The 17,324-nt window shown below is 36.3% G+C and overlaps 1 protein-coding gene and 1 pseudogene across 1 annotated transcript; both read right to left on the bottom strand.

Moving 5' to 3' along the window:
• Positions 1-1,394: 1,394 nt before the first annotated feature.
• LOC110018114 lies at positions 1,395-3,251 on the bottom strand (annotated as a pseudogene).
• Positions 3,252-8,554: 5,303 nt separating this feature from the next.
• Positions 8,555-15,257, bottom strand: LOC110018106. The gene is given in 4 exon segments (XM_020715351.1): positions 8,555-8,583; positions 13,421-13,749; positions 14,545-14,717; positions 14,720-15,257. Coding segments are annotated over 3 exon segments (1,038 nt in total). The 3' UTR covers positions 8,555-8,583; positions 13,421-13,422.
• Between the last annotated feature and the right edge of the window lie 2,067 nt (positions 15,258-17,324).

Raw genomic sequence — 17,324 nt, 5'->3', positions numbered from 1 at the left:
CAAAATCCATGGTTCATATTTCTCACTTTTATCAAATTTTATTGTGTAGCTCAAACGTCAGGTGGACTGCTGGCTTCTAACAATTTAGTACTCTTATAATATGGTTAGATGTTGATCCGATTAGGAGAGTAGATGTTTTAGATTCGACTTGTGTTGTATTAAAAATGATAGAACTAAATGAAAATATGATACTAAATAGGACGCAATGGAGAAAAAGGATTCATGTAGCTGACCCCACATGGTGGGATTAAGGTTTGTTGTTGTTGTTGTTGTTGTTGTATAATATGGTTAGATGTTAAGGTGAAAAATGTTTAGATAACAAGTATTAATTTATACACAAAAGCTTATGAATTTGGCATAATCTTGGGGGATAATTTTTAGGGGCATTTTCATACATGGCACACAATTCTCTTGTATTTACATATCTCATGCCTATGTTTTTTTATTTACACGAATAGCACTCAAATATTTAATATATCAAATAAAAAATAGTTATATTATCACTTTGTAAAAGTGAAATAAACCTTTCGTGCATAGGTTTAAAGCATCAAAGTGCTATAAATGTAAATATGGAAGTTTAGGTGTGAGATCTGTAAATACATAAGAACTGTGTGCCATGTATGTAATTTTTCCTAATTCACTATTAACAAGCTCAAACAAAACGGAACTAAATAATAAATTGATTGAAATGTCTAACACTAAAGTAAAAATAAAAAAGTAAGTGTAAGGTTATTTAACAAAATGTCTTACATAATTAATCTAATACTAAAGTAAAATCATAGGTTATTTATGGAAATGTCTAACATAAATGGAAATGTCTAACATAATTTCTTAACATAATTTCTCTAACATTAGAGCTCTCAATCCACTCCATCCTGAAAATGGGTGAAAATATTACATATGAATAATCGTATGTGCGGACAGCCAGTCGCGATAGAGTAAACTCTTTCCATAAAATGATACAATTCTCGGAAGGTGCATTTCTTCGTCAATGTTATTCAATTATTAGTTTTCTTTAATTTGTAAAATTTGACCAAATTTATGCTTTTAAAAGTTAGAGCTTGAAAATAGAAGGTACGCTTATTTTCTATCACTATTTTTCGCCAAATCAAGACAACCCCCAACTTCGAGGCATTTACATATATACCACACAATTCTTATATATTTACATGTTTAACACGCCAACATTGTTATGACACTAAAATCTATAACATCTCTTTTGAATTTTGACAAAGTGAAATACATCTTTTTATGTAAAGTTTAGAACACCAGAGTATTATAAATGAAACTATCAAACTGTGTTGCAAATGCAAATAAATAAGAATTATATGGCATTTATGTAAATTTCCATATATATATATTAATCAAACTTATAAAAAAGAACATCTTTTGTGCTAAACTAACCTTAAAAATCTCTCATTTTCAAGTGCGGGGGTTTGAGCATTGAGAAGGAAGACTCTAGTGTTCAACATTCTGCGAAAAACTCTGTGGCTCCAAACCTCCAATTCAGAAATGGAGTTCTCCACAGCCTCCATTTTCTCCATGGCCTTCTCCCTCCACCTCTCACCTTCCTCCTCGACCCTCTTCTTGAACGCCGCCGACCTCCACAGCATCGCCCCCACCACGCATTTCGGCGACAAACCGGCCGTCGACAACCCCGCCACCGCTGCAGATGCGAGCATAGCTATGCCGGCGAACACGGCCGCCGATGCTGCGGCAGTCGCCATTGTCACCTGTTAGCTTCATGTGAGTTTCATGGAGTTTAATTGAATTTAAAAAAATGAAAAAGATACGGAGCTTTGCTGAGAAAAAGAAGTGAATTTATATTGAAGTTAGTGGGATTGGAGGGAATCCAAAGTCCATTTATGAACAACGAGCTTTGGACATTGGGCAGGTGGCCTGACGAGTATTGGACGTATTTGGCTATAAAAAAATAGAAATTTAATAAGCCTCGCTTGGCCCAAGCCTTGTTTGACTTCATAACAACCTGAATAAGCCGCCCAATCTTCACCAAGCCTGGCCTGCCTAATGGCCCCGAGTCTCATAGATAAAGGTTCAGATTACAAGCTTTAGAGGTGGTTATCATTATTATTAGAATCAAGATGTTCTCAATTTAAAATTTTATATATTCTATCTATTCATGGGCCTAATTATGAAATTATAAGTAAAATAAACACGAACCTCAAAATCGGAATAAAAGTTGAACCCACCGAAACATATGTCCACACTAGCAAAAATATTACGTCAAGAGTCCGGAAAAAAAATAATTGCGTCCAGATCATGAACATGATACAGACAATGGACAATGAACGTGATACAGCCGAACGAGAGTGGAATATTTTCTCCTCTCTATCACATTAGTTATTCTAAGAAAAAGAAATCAAGCAATATTTTGTCTATTAGCCAAAAGTAACTAAAAAAAAGGAGCTTTTCAAGACGTCACATCAAACTTTTTTTCCCTCTATAATGTGTATATATAGTTCGATTATTTACTTGCTATCGATACAAACATTTCCAAAATCACCTGATAGACAACGCCGGCCAACTCCGCATCCCCCGACGCCGAGCCCCGCACCACCCGACCGCCCAATGCTCCTCGCTTCGGCGGCCAACTTCAGCAGCTGCTTCTCCGTCTTCCTCTGTTCGCGGGAGGCGGAAGCCATGGCCGCATCATCTCGCCGGCGTACCGCGGAGAGCTGCCACGGCGGCGCGTACGGCGGAGAGCTGCTGATTCAAGGAGATGATCGCAGATCGAAAGCCGCCGTGCGCGTCTGCGAATCGGAGGGAGTCTTCGAGGAGGCGATCGAGCCAGATGGAGCTGCGCAAGCGAAGAGGGCTTTGGGATTGGGGATGTTGGAGGAGGTCGGAGAAGGAGGAGTGGAGATGGTCGATGCGGGAGAGGCCATCGGCGATCCATGAGAGGGAGTTAGTCATGCCGGAAGCGGAGGAGATAGGGTTTTGCTGCCAGGATTGGAGGGATTCGATCTGGTTCTCGATTTGGGCGACGATGGTGGAGACGAGGCGGAAGGCTAATGGATCGGGTTTGGTAGGTGGGGCGGGATTTGGAGGAAGTGGGAATGGGGAAGGAGAGGGATCGGGCGAAGCGGATCGACATTTTCTTCTGGATATGGTCCATCTGATAGGGGATTTGGGGGAGAAGGTGAAGCCCTGTTTTTGTAGGGGAATCAGAGGTGGAAGAACATCGTCGGCGCGCACGAAGTTGGCGTGGTGCGCGGCAGACTGGAATATAATCGGGCCTTTTAAAGTATTAAAATATTCTTTTCTTTAATAAAAAAATCAGGGCATTTAGATATACATACTATCACTTGGCTAGTTGAGCTACTATGGCTTTGGCTTGACATAATCAAGGCCGATTAGATTGATTAGGTTGAGTTAGTGCTGCACGTTAACTGAGCTTGATTAGCTTCTGGTTGATAGGACTCACTCGGATGATTAGGCTTTGTCGATTGGTTGATCTACTCATATTGTTGACACTCAATCCCTGGAAGAAGAGCTCATTTTAGTAAGATATCAGGTTATTGAGTAGGGGGTGAATCGCGGTAACCCAATAGATAGTTCATTCCTAGATGAGGGGAGCCATTGGGATGATTATGATGTTGTTTTGGACTGTCAATTATCTGTTTTGATGAGAAGTGTTGGGGGCGTCTGTGGGATGGTTAGTGATAAGCTCAGATTGAATCTATAGGACGGCAGGTCAATGCCTTCGGTCGACTTTCTTGTAGTGGTAAGCTCGGATGCTTATCTGTCTTGTTTTAGACTGATTGGTTTAGATTTGAATCATTCAGTTAATCTCTTTGTTCTTCTCTTGGCATCTTCGACCTTCGTCTTTGGCTCAGACGACTATTATTGATCAGATAAGTGGACCTCATAGACTTCTGTCGGCTGACCCTCCTGTATTGCACTTTCCTTTTTCTAGACCGTTGGATCTCCTCTTGATCCGTGCTGACACATTTTTAATAGTCCAATACTTAACACTCAAATCATTAACATCAAATCAAAATATTACCATTATTATCTTTGAATAATTATTAAAAAAATTAAAATTATGTGAATGTCTGCACATTTCCCTAAAAATTTTACATACATATCACACCATTTTAATATATTTATATACCTAACATATAAAATTTCATATTTTTTTATTTTGATGTCATTATTACATTAAAATATAGGAGCACTTGCATACATACCTCATGCATTAACTTATGCAACATCTAAACATTCATATTTACATGCATAACATAACATTCAAATACTTAATATCACACATAATTATCACTATAATTTATTAAAAAAAAGGTGAATATACATTTTCATTCATAGTTTTATGAAATGAAGGTGCTATAAATGTTAATTTCAAAGATAAATATGTAAATAGAAAAGAGTTATGTGATATATATATATAATATATATATGGGCCTGTTGGTTGACATTCACGGTGTAAGACCCTCAGGTCGGGGTTTCAAATCTCCCCTGACACAATTGGCCTTAAGGAGGTGGTACTCCTCGTATAATAGCCTTTGACGAGTCCTATTAAATAAATAAGCATATATATATATATATATGACAAGATGAACATCTTAAATTGGGCTTAAATCATGAGAACACTCGTTCAATAACTATAAACAAATGAAATATGGAGATTGTACATTTAACAAGTAAGCCCATTTAAGCCACAATTAAATGGGTCATCGGGCGTATTAAATATGGCTTCCTCAGAACCTTTTTGTGGCATCTAAATAATATTGTGCACGTTGAGCTTATGGTCGCCAATCACGTATATCAAAGTGATAGCTACGATTACTTCTCAAGAGGATCTCACGGGCTCCAGTGTCGAGCTCGTTCATACTTATCAAGCTCTTCCGCCAAGCTCGGCCTTACTTCTCATGCTTCTCCGTCGAGCTTGCCTATATATATCAAGCTTTTCTGCCAAGCTTGCTTGCACAAGTCCAGATTCACCGTCAAGTCCATTTAACGACACTTCAAGGTGGCTCCAACCAATCATTGTCTATGCCCATATATGAGGTGCAACACACCCACGATGATATATTTTTCAACAACAAATCTCATATAGTACGACCTATAATATATTATTTCTTTATCTTTTTTTTTTGTAGCCCTACAATAATAATGATATATACCCTATGATGCATATAAATGAGAGGGTCCTTATTTCTTCTAAAAAAAGGATGAAAGACAAGAAAACATTAGGCGTGACATACACAAGTTGAAACTCTCTCTTTTCACCTTCTCCACTCATCTTACGAGTTCTCTCCCTCATTTTATGACTTCATGAATTACACGGGACCTTACATCTGAAAAAAAATTTAACAAACAAAACTGTGAATATATACAGATATATTTTATGAATGTATTGAGTGTGTATAGGGCAAATTAATTATGATTCTTTTTTTGCCAATTTTTTAATCAACTAGGAATAATTTTAGTGTGATTTCTAAGTTTAAGCGGATGACCTCTTGATTTCTTTTAGTTTTTTTTTGCTCAACAAAGGCAATTTTACAGATTGAGCTTTTGTTCATAAAACCTTCATACATGAGTGACAATTGATTTTTATTTTATTGGGGCACTAACCAACTCATTTTCATTTCAATTTGATTGATTATGATAGTTTAAAAGTAAAATATAGATATACTACTTTTAATGGTTCATTTATTGGCAAAAGAATATTTTACTATTTTAGAGAATAAAATGAATGTTCTGATTTTATTTTATTTAAAATGTTATTTATAATTTTATTATCTATAGTTTTAATTTATTTTTTATTTGTTTTCATTGTCATTTATTGATAAAATTTACACTTTCCTAAAGAAAATTACAGGAGGTTCATAAGATTTAACTTAAACATTCTCTGAGTTTCTTGTAATTTTTCTAAATTTATTTTGTTTATTTGTGATTGAAAGAGTTTATTTAATTATCAAAATATTTTACTAATCATTGTCAATTTCTATTCCATATTTTTTTCCTTCATTTTTTCTGAATTTGGAGTATTTTTCTTTTCATTTCCAGGGCTTTTCTTTGATGTTTAAAGAATTTTAGAGAAATTCTATATAATTTATACATTTATTAATTATATTTTAAATAAAGAAAAGACACCTTAGTAATCCCTGTCTTCCACTTATTCATGTGATTTGCTAAACAATGATTGGAAATGATTGCTCTAAACATGATGTGCTAGGCCTATCGAACTATCACCCAAACAAATGGATTGTATATGTTCATCATTCCAGATAAGACAAGACGGTGAACCAAAGCTGTCTAATTCCAAACCCCAAATCTAATCGATCGAAAGTTAAGATTAAAAAAAAAACGAAATCCATCTTTTCATATATATATATATATATATATATAGCATGACTGTTGCCGCCATTATAATCTACTAATTAGACTATAGTAGTGCTACAAGATGTACGATTTTTGATAAGGAGGCATATATCCTTGCACTGGGATTTCAATTGGTGGTACTAATGTCAAGGAAGCATGTGACAGAGGATTCTCCGGCTAGAATCTCGTCCTGTATTTCTACCGCACCCGATTCAATCTCATAAAGATAAGCCATCACTTGTTCTATCTCGGTACAAATGTCAGACCAAAGCTCAGATATCCCCTTCCGGAATATAGATTGAAGATAGTCAGGAGGTAGAGTCCAACCTGCAGGATCAAGATTCATAGTGAATTGCAGCATTTCATGGTAGGATTCGGGTAAGTCTTGTACTAAATCGCCCCATGGGTGATCTGGTAGTTGCACCGATCCAAGTGTAAACACCCCGCCACGTGATTTGGCTTTCTTAATTCGTTTATGCAGGCTGTACCATCTCGCTTGATAGAATTCTACTAGCATCTCGCACATGTTTTCATTGCTGACTCCGATGACAACATGCGAACCATGAGCAAAAGCTTGTACTGCATTGAAGAATTTTGATTTGGCTTGCATTTCGACCATGCATTGATATTGCTCGGCTCCATACGAGCCAGAACGACCAAACACCTCATCCGCTTCGTACATGTGTTCGAGATCAGTTAGTGGCCTCTGATGTGGCGGTATATATCGCCCTATGCGTTGAATTTCATCTGGATCAGGTTGTTCAGGGTCGTGTCGCCTAATGCGATCATTTTCGAAAGCAATTCTGTCTTTAATTAGTTTATACTCTGCGGTATAATATGCAGACCAGTATTTTGCCCGTGATCTTACCCCCTTAATGATCATTGTCAGTAGATCAACTGCCTCTCCTGCAGCAATAGGCGCCAGTATGCCATTTGATGTCTTGTGATGAAATTTACCCATTGATATCCTCATCCAGTAGTATATCGTCCATCCTTCAGGCAATTCGCGTAATGCGATGATCAAGTCTTTCCACCCACCATACACTGGACACAACCTTCGAATCCGACATCTTCGATTGAGGTAGACCCACATAGATTCTTTCACCGCCATATCAGCCCAATGTGAGAGCGTGGTCATATTGTGTAAGATCAAATCGACGTTGCTGATGAATGCATGGCCTAGCAAATATGGACCAAGTTCCCTTACTGCTGGACTGTCATATAGATACTCCCTCCTCAATCTTACAGCAAGCTTTGGCGAGAATCCGTCATGTGGATCCTGTACTCTTCTCATCAGCATATATACGTACGGCTTCGTGGCTGAAGATATAGTCGTTATGTACGCAGCTAGATTCAACACTTCCGCTATGTCCAGTCGCATGCACGTTGGAGCCTCGCGGAACCGTCGTGGCCTTTCATGACTAGTTATATCAGCATAGTGGCCTGGCCCCATGTATTCGGACGAAATCCCGCGATTGATGGAACTCCCTACTGCCTTATATCTCGGGACCTCGTATGCATTAGAAATCCGAGACCGTAGTGGATTGGCGTAATCTTCAGCGTCTTGGTTCGCTGATTTGGCGCGCTCTTTATTGTGCTCTAACAATAGATCAATAGTTCGCGTCACCGCCTGCGATGCCTCTCGAGACACGATGTCAGCCATACGTTTCATGGATGATGACAAGTCTTCACCCACCGTCTTGATCACTTCGTCTATCAGGTGATCATCATTTCGTGAAGCCATTGCGAACCCGAGGGACGAATATCGTCCCGATGAAGATGCTGACGACTTCGACGCTAGTACATCGCGTAATAACTTCTCCCATGGATAGGGTCGATGGTGCTTGGGCTGTGAGTCCGTCCCCTCTACGTGTAAGGGTGGTATTTTTGACACCATGCCTGAGTCTAGTCCCCACATTCTCGCAAAGATCTCATTCAGTGCATCAGTATCTCCATTTCTGGCTTCTATTCTTGCTTTGAGCTTTGCGAAATTAAGTGCGGCGGCAGGGAACATTCCTTGCAATTGGAATGTATTCTCTTCGGGTGCGAGTGGATGATAAAACCGTTCCCCGAACCCAGCGCAGAGGGAGTCGGATGCCATCGTTGTTGAGTAACCGAACATATCGGGAATACCATGTTCACGCGTTTGTTCAGCGACCAATTCTTCCTCCGATGGGAAGCAGAACATATCCTCAGCAGTCTCCGTGCACAGGCTAGTTCCTGGAATCATTGCAGAACTCAATAGATGGGAATCAGAAGATAGAACCACTATAAATGAGTAGGAGGCGAGCAGTGGAAACGGAGCAAAAGTAGAAGACGAAGAGATTTAAAGCATGCGAAGGGAAGGTTCCGTTTCCCCCCCATGTTGAAAAGTGATCTAAATGCTGTGCAGGAGTCATTATATATAATAAATGATTTGATTTTTCTTTATGTGATAACAATCAGAAACTTGTTATTTACCAAATAATGACTTTGTTTCAGAGAAATTATTATGTATAGATACCGCGTGTAGAGAATACATCTTTACATGCGGTGTCCGATCCTGACCGTAGATCACCGTGATTTACGGCCAGGATCGGACACCGCATGCATCAGTCCGTATGGAATAATTTTTCCCTTCTTTCACCCTTTTATCAAATTCTCTCTATCGTAAAACTCAAACTTATATATATATATATATAATTTAATTGTGACGCGTATAAATATATCTATCCGTAGCTCAAAAAATTGATTAATTTATTACTATCAATGTTTTGGATGAACCGCATGTAATTATCTCCATAATTTATTGTCCATTTCTTTATATATTTTTTTATTATTGAATTTACTGTCTTTTAGCTTGATTTAAATATAATTTGTAGTAGAAGTGAAAACTCTGTTCTCGATTGGGGTGCATAAAGTAGTCACTGACGAGTCCAACTCCCCAAATATGCTTAGAATTCAAGTTCATATCGCCGACCGAGAACCCACAATTAATTTTAAGGAAAATTCATGATTATTAAATAATTATATTTTTTTTACATTTAAAATTCATAATTATACATCTTACATTTAAATTTCAATTTTAAAAGAATACTGGTCTTAAGATGGTAGAATGTTCATTCACAAGCCAATGTGACTATATGAATGTATTCAAATTAACGACTTGAAAAAAGATTCTTCAAACTTATTAAGCCATAACCTAGAAAGACTTTAATCATAAAAAAAAACCTTTTTTTCCAATCATGATCAAGCTTTGATTGAATCTTATTTGTATTAGTTAATAAATTTCAATTAATGCTCAATATATGTTTGATCAATATTCGAGGATGCTTCAAATACTTTTTTAGTATTTTAAACAAATTCGGACAAAGTTTGAACAACCTTTAAACTTTATTCGAAGAAGATTCAGATAACGGGTCAGGTTAGAAAGAAGTTCAAACTAAATTCAAGAAAGGTTTGAATGAAGTTTAAACATGATTTATTATTATAGTTAGAACATATTTTGATTATAGTTCAATTAAAGTTTGAACATGTGTCGAGCATTATTTGTATGTGGTTAAAATGAGGTTTGAATATGATTTGAATATAGCTTTAATATTTTTTTATCAGAGCAAAAAAATGTTTGATCGAGGTTTAAATATTATGGTCATTATTTAAAAATACTTCAACCATGTTAAAGTTTTTACCAAGTTCCCTCGTTGTATTTTTTGGAAGTGTCCCATTTAACTATTTTGCAAAGTATATTGCTGCCTAATTTAATAACACCTGTAAAGAGGCATGTATTGTTTGGGTTAAATATTAAGCTAGAAGTGCGACAAAGAAGATTGCTAGGCAATTTGAGGTTGATAATTTCTATGTCAAAGTCAGACATCCCCTTAAATTAGCTCTTTGTGTCTTTAATCCCGAATTATAGTTCTTTGGGCCCTTGATTCATTAGTTATTAGTGAGGATGGATTGTGATGATAAGGGTGAAAAATACTTTATTGTGTACATTCAACATTATTGGCAATTGCATAATATTAAGCATTGTTGAGTTTGAGTTGATCATTGGGTTTGAGATTGGAGAAGATATTTAATAGTTTAGATTATACTTCTTTATAAGGAGGAGATGTATTGTGTTTCTTAAGGAGATATGACTAGATATTTCGAGTTGGAAGAGAAACAAGTTGCTTACCAACAAAGATTCTTATTATCATTGATGGATAAAGATATTAGTGCATGTCATCATCTCAAATAAATAAAGGAAAAATATTTATATGGTAGATTATCAATTCCTAGTTTATTCATTGATGATGATTATTTATTGTATACTAAATTGTTGATATGATATGGAGAATATTTATAAGTCCATTATATATACACAAGCACAAACAATCTTAGCACAAGTTATCAGCAAGAAAGTTAATACCCTCCTTTTTATGAGAAAGTATGGGATGAGGTAGAAATAGAGTTAGTCGTGAGTTAATCAATTTTCTATCATGAAATATCGAAGTAGTCTTTTTGTTATTCTATAGGATTTGAGAGTTACCTAATTAGGCTAGAGAATATGCAAACAGGATTGAATTATAAATTGGAATTCTTAGCCTTGTTCATGATTTTATATATACATAAGAGGAGCAAGAGGAGAGCAAGTTGATGGTTGCTAGTGTGTTAGTTGTTCACTCAAATGACATTAGGGATGAAGTGTAACAAAAGTAGGAGGTGTAGGGGAAGATGGAGGCCATAAGGACAATTCATTTTCATCTTATATATAATTTAGAAGATTAAGGATATCAATCAATCTCTTATAAATGTATATAAGAGTGATGCGAGTAGTAGAAAAATAATTATCAATTTCTCATATGTTAATAATTATTTATTGTACACTAAAGTGTTTAGATAATATGGTGAATAACTATAAGTCTATTATATATATTCCGTCGCAGTCGATCTTAGCTAAAGTTATAAGGAAGGAAGTTAGCACTCTGTTTTTTTAGGAGAAGTTTGAAATGATGCACAGACATTATTACTTGTGAGTTAATCAATGTTCTATTGTGAAAAATTAAAATTATCTTATATTATTATATAAGATTTGAGCAGTAACCTAATTAAACTAGAGAATATTCAAACAATGTTAAAATAGAAATTCAAATTCCTAAATTCTACATATAAAGAGAAGCAAGAAGAGGAGAAGAGCAAGTTGAGTTAGTCGTTCACTCAAATGACAATGGGGATGAAGGTAGTAGAAGGAGGTGTAGAAGAAGATAAAGGCTATAATGACTAATACTTTACCATCTTATACATAATTAAGAAGGCAAGGAAGGTTGACGATTTCAACCAATCTCTTACAATTATATATAAAAGTAATGCAAATAGTAGAACACAAAGATGCATTTGACCGAGGATTACATAGATCTATTTTGAAAGAGGCACAAACTCTAGATATAGAATATATGGATTCTCTTCATCCGATTGATAGAAAGTAACAACATGTGAACATTAGTTGATAACTTTTAGAGAAAAAAGTTTAAAGTGAGCAGTAGAAGCTCAACAAGATTCTAACAATCGGATATTCTTATAATATGCTTAGATGTTAAGGTGAGAAATATTTAGATAACAAGTGTTAAGTTTATAATAATTTTTACACTAGCTTGAATTTTTATTTTTGTAGCATATTGATTCATTAGATTTATTAGAAGCAAAAGAAATCTTATACTACACAGAAGTTCATGAATTTGGCATAATCTTGTGGGATAATTTTTAGGGGCATTTTCATACATAAGCACACAATTCTCATGTATTTACATATCTCATGCCCAAGCTTTTTTATTCACAAGAATAACACTCAAATATTTAATATATCACATAAAAAATAACCTTATTATCACTTTTTAAAAGTGAAATAAACCTTTCATGCATAGGTTTAAAGCACCAACGTGCTATACATGTAAATATGAAAGTTTAGGTGTCAGATCTTTAAATACATAAGAATTGTGCGCTATGTACGTAATTTTTCCTTTTTCTATTTTAGTACTATTAATAAGTAATCTTCACTATTAACATGCTCAAAGAAAAAAGGAATTAAATAATAAATTCTTTTACTTTTGAGTGAATCATCATAAATACAAGCATTGATACCAATATTCAATCAACTAGGAATTAAAAAGAAGTCTATGATTAATATGAAAACAAAAAGTAAGAGTATAGGTTATTTAACAAAATGTCTTACATAGTTAATCTAATACTAAAGTAAAATCATAGGTTATTTATGGATGGAAATGTCTAACATAATTTCTTAACATAATTTCTTTAACATGAGAGCTCTCAATCCACTCCATCCTGAAAATGGGAGAAAATATTACATATGAGTGGTCGTATGTGCGGACAGCCAGTCACGATAGAGTAAACTCTTTCCAGAAAATGATGCCACAGTTCTTTGTAGGAGGATTTCTTCGTCAATGTTATTTAAATTTTAGTCTTCTTTAATTTGTAAAATTTTACATTTTTGTACTTCTAAAAGTTAAAGCTTGAAAATAAAAGGTAAGTTTATTTTCTATAACAATTTTTGGCCAGATCAAGATAGCCGAGCATAGTAAATACGCACGTTTGGTATTTTTATTTCTCATCACTTTCCAAACTGTATTCCTCCTGAGCTCCCCATTGTTTTGAAAGAGTAAAAGCAAGGTAAGGCGTCAATTCAGCAATATTTTGCTCAATGTTATGCAACATTAGAATTATTATAGCATTGAGTTAAATGTTGAAATAATCTCATACTATTTACTCGTAGGCTCGTTTTATAATCTTAGAGTTTATAAAAATATAAAATAATCTCTGTTGAAGACTATTAGAATTTATTTTAAAATAATCAGAAACTATTTTGACACTTCTATAAACTCTAGTATAAGAACAACTGTATATAGTCAGAAACTATTTTGACACTTCTATAAACTCTAGGATAAGATCAACTGTAAATAGTCAGAAACTATTTTGACACTTAACTACTTCAATATTATTATAAAATAATATTAAACAAAATTAAAAATAATAATAATAATTAATCAAACGTATAAAAGAACATCTTTTGAGCTAAACTAACCTTTAAAATCTCTCATTTTCAAGTGCGGGGGTTTGAGCATTGAGAAGGAAGACTCTAGTGTTCAACATTCTGCGAAAAACTCTGTGGCTCCAAACCTCCAATTCAGAAATGGAGTTCTCCACAGCCTCCATTTTCTCCATGGCCTTCTCCCTCCACCTCTCACCTTCCTCCTCGACCCTCTTCTTGAACGCCGCCGACCTCCACAGCATCGCCCCCACCACGCATTTCGGCGACAAACCGGCCGTCGACAACCCCGCCACCGCTGCAGATGCGAGCATAGCTATGCCGGCGAACACGGCCGCCGATGCTGCGGCAGTCGCCATTGTCACCTGTTAGCTTCATGTGAGTTTCATGAAGTATAATTAAATTTTAAAAAAAAAATGAAAAAGATACGGAGCTTTGCTTAGAAAAGAGGTGAACTTATACTGAATTAAGTTAACAGGATTGGAGGGAATCCAAAGTCCAAGCCCTTCATTTATGAACAACGAGCTCTGGACATTGGGCAGGTGGCCTGACGAGTTAACGGACGGATTTGGCTATGAAAAAATAGAAATTTCATAAGCCCCACTGGTCCCAAGCCCGCTTCACAGTCTGAATAAGCCGCCCAACCTTCGGCAAGCCTGGCTTGCCTAATGGCCGAGTCTCATAGATATAGGTTGAGATTACAAGCTTTAGAGGTGGTGGTTATTATTATTACTATTATATATGTTGATGTTCTAAGTTTAAAATTTTACATATTCTATTTGGTCTGATTATGAAATTATAAATAAAAAGACACGAACTTTAAAATCAGAATAAAAGTGAACCCACCAAAATATATGTCTATATTAGAAAAAATATTATGTCCGAAGTCTGGATAAATGTGCTCACACAATGAACATGATAGAGAGGTGAGTCCGGACTCAGGTGGACTCAGGTGGACTCAGGTGCAATATTTCTCCTATAGTAGAGCTATCGGGTTAGTTATTTTAAGAAAAAAGAAATCATGTAATATTTTGTCAATTAGCCTAAAGTAACTAAAAAAAGAGCTTTTCCAGATGTCACATCAAACTTGTTTTCCTCTATACTGAATATATATAGTTCGATTATTTAATTGCTATGGATACAAACATTTCCAAAATCACCTCATAGACAACGCCGGCCAACTCCGCATCCCCCGACGCGAGCCCCGCACCACCCGACCGCCCAATGCTCCTCGCTTCGGCGGCCAACTTCAGCAGCTGCTTCTCCGTCTTCCTCTGTTCGCGGGAGGCGGAAGCCATGGCCGCATCATCTCGCCGGCGTACCGCGGTACGGCGGAGAGCTGCTGATTCCAGGCGATGATCGCAGATCGAAAGCCGCCGTGCTCGTCTGCGAATCGGAGGGAGTCTTCGAGGAGGCGATCGAGCCAGATGGAGCTGCGGAAGCGGAGAGGGGTAGGGTTTTGGGATTGGGGATGGTGGAGCAGATCGGAGAAGGAGGAGTGGAGGCGGTCGATGCGGGAGAGGCCATCGGCGATCCATGAGAGGGAGTTAGTCATGCTGGAAGCAGAGGAGATAGGGTTTTGCTGCCAGGATTGGAGGGATTCGATCTGGTTCTCGATTTGGGCGACGATGGTGGAGACGAGGCGGAAGGCTAATGGATCGGGTTTGGTAGGTGGGGTGAGATTCGGAGGAAGTGGGAATGGGGAAGGAGAGGGATCGGGCGAAGCGGATCGACATTTTCTTCTGGATATGGTCCATCTGAGAGGGGATTTGGGGGAGAAGGTGAAGCCCTGTTTTTGTAGGGGAATCAGAAGTGGAAGAACATCGTCGGCGCGCACGAAGTTGGCGTGGTGCGCGGCAGACTGGAATATCATCGGGCCTTTTAAAGTATTAAAATATTCTTTTCTTTAATAAAAAAATGGGGGCATTTAGATATACATACTATCACTTGGCTAGTTGAGCTGCTATGGCTTTGGCTCAACAAGGCCGATCATATTGATTAGGTTGAGTTAGTGTTGCATGTCAGTTGAGCTTGATTAGCTTCAGGTTGATAGGATTGACTCGGATGATTAAACTTTGTAGATTGGTTGATCTACTCATATTATTGGCGCTCAATCCCTAAAAGAAGAGCTCTTTTTAGTAAGATATCAGGTTATCGTGCAGTGGGTGAATCGCTGTAACACAATAGGTAGTTTATTCCTAGATGAGGGGAGTCATTGGGATGATTATGATGCTCTTTTGGACTGTCAATTATTGGTCTTGATGAGGAGTGTTGGGGGCGTTTGTAGGACGGTTAGTGATAAGCTCAGATTGAATCTACAGGACGGTAGGTCAATGCCTTCGGTTGGCTTTCGTGTATTGGTAAACTCAGATGTTTATCTGTCATGTTTCAGTCTGATTGGTTTAGATTTGAATCAATCAACCATTCTCTTTGGTCTTATCCTATCATCTTCAACCTTTGTCTTTGGCTCGGAGGACTATTACTGTTCAGATAAGTGGGCCTCATAGTCTTCTGCCAGCTGACCCTCATTTATTGTACTTCCACCCTCCACCATCCCACCCACCCCACCGAAAATTTAGACCGTTGGATCTCGTCAGAATCTGCACTGACGCTTTTTTGAAGTAAAATATTTAACACCCAAATTATTAACATCACATCAAAAATATTAGTATCATTATTATCTGAGAACTATTAATAAATTAAAATTAGTGATATGTATGTGCATTTCCCTAAAAATTTTACTTACATCTCACACAATTTTAATATATTTATATATCTATCATATATAATTTCATTTTTTTTTAATTTTTTTAATGTCTTTATTACATTAAAATATAGCAGTTAGCAACATACCACACAAGTCTCCTGTATTAACTTATGTAACATCTAAAAATTCATATTTACATGCAAAACAATTAAATCCTTAATATCTCATAAAAAATTCCACTATAATTTAATTTTAAAAGGTGAAATATACATTTTCATCCATAGATTTATGAAATGAAGGTGCTATAAATGTTAATATCAAATTGGGTGATAGATATGTAAATACAAAAAATTATGTGATATATGTAAAATTTTCAAAAATATATACATGAAAATTTATTTTTCGTTTTAAGAATGATCGTTCATTATATATATAGAAACACTCATTCAATAAATATAAACATATCAAATATGCACATTCTACATATAAAATGACCTTCTTAAACTTACCAAGTAAGCCCACACGTAAATGGGCCATTGAGCCTATTAAATATGGTCTCCTCAGACCCCCTTTTGTGGAATATAAATAATATCGTGCACCATGGGCTTATGGTTAACAGATTGTACTTGTCAAAGTGATAGCTATCATTAGGTCTCCAGAGGCTTCTGCGCTGAGCTCGCCCATACTTATCGAGCTTTTTCGCAAGCTCGTCAATTTCCTCCTTCAAGCTTGCCCATATAAATCAAGCTTATCTGTCGAGCTTGCTTGCACATGTCAAGATTCACTATCGAGTTCATTTACCGATCCTTCAAGGTTATCTCGAAGGCAGAATAACGGAGACTCGAACCCATCATTGTGTATGCCCATATATGAGCTGCATCACACCCATGGTCATATCTTTTCAACAACAAATCTTATATAAGTTTTATTTAGCACGACCAATAATATATTATTTATTTTATTTTCTTCTTATAGCCCTACAATAATAAAGATATATGCCCTATGATGCATATAAATGGGAGGGTCCTTATTTTTTTTAAAAAAGGAGAAAGAGGGAAACATTAGGACAAGCTGAAACTCCATCTCTTTTTACCTTCTTCACTCATCTTACATGTTCTCGCTCAAATTATAAGAATTGACCAACCGCGTGGGACCTTATATCTAAAAAAAAAAAAAAACAATAACAAACATAACTGTGAATATATATATATATATATATATATATATATATAT

This window comes from Phalaenopsis equestris, unplaced genomic scaffold (genome assembly GCF_001263595.1).
Source record: "Phalaenopsis equestris unplaced genomic scaffold, ASM126359v1 Scaffold000002, whole genome shotgun sequence".
NCBI classification, from domain to species: domain Eukaryota; kingdom Viridiplantae; phylum Streptophyta; class Magnoliopsida; order Asparagales; family Orchidaceae; genus Phalaenopsis; species Phalaenopsis equestris.
Note: the sequence above shows the minus strand (reverse complement) of the source record. Positions and strands in the feature narration are given on the sequence as shown.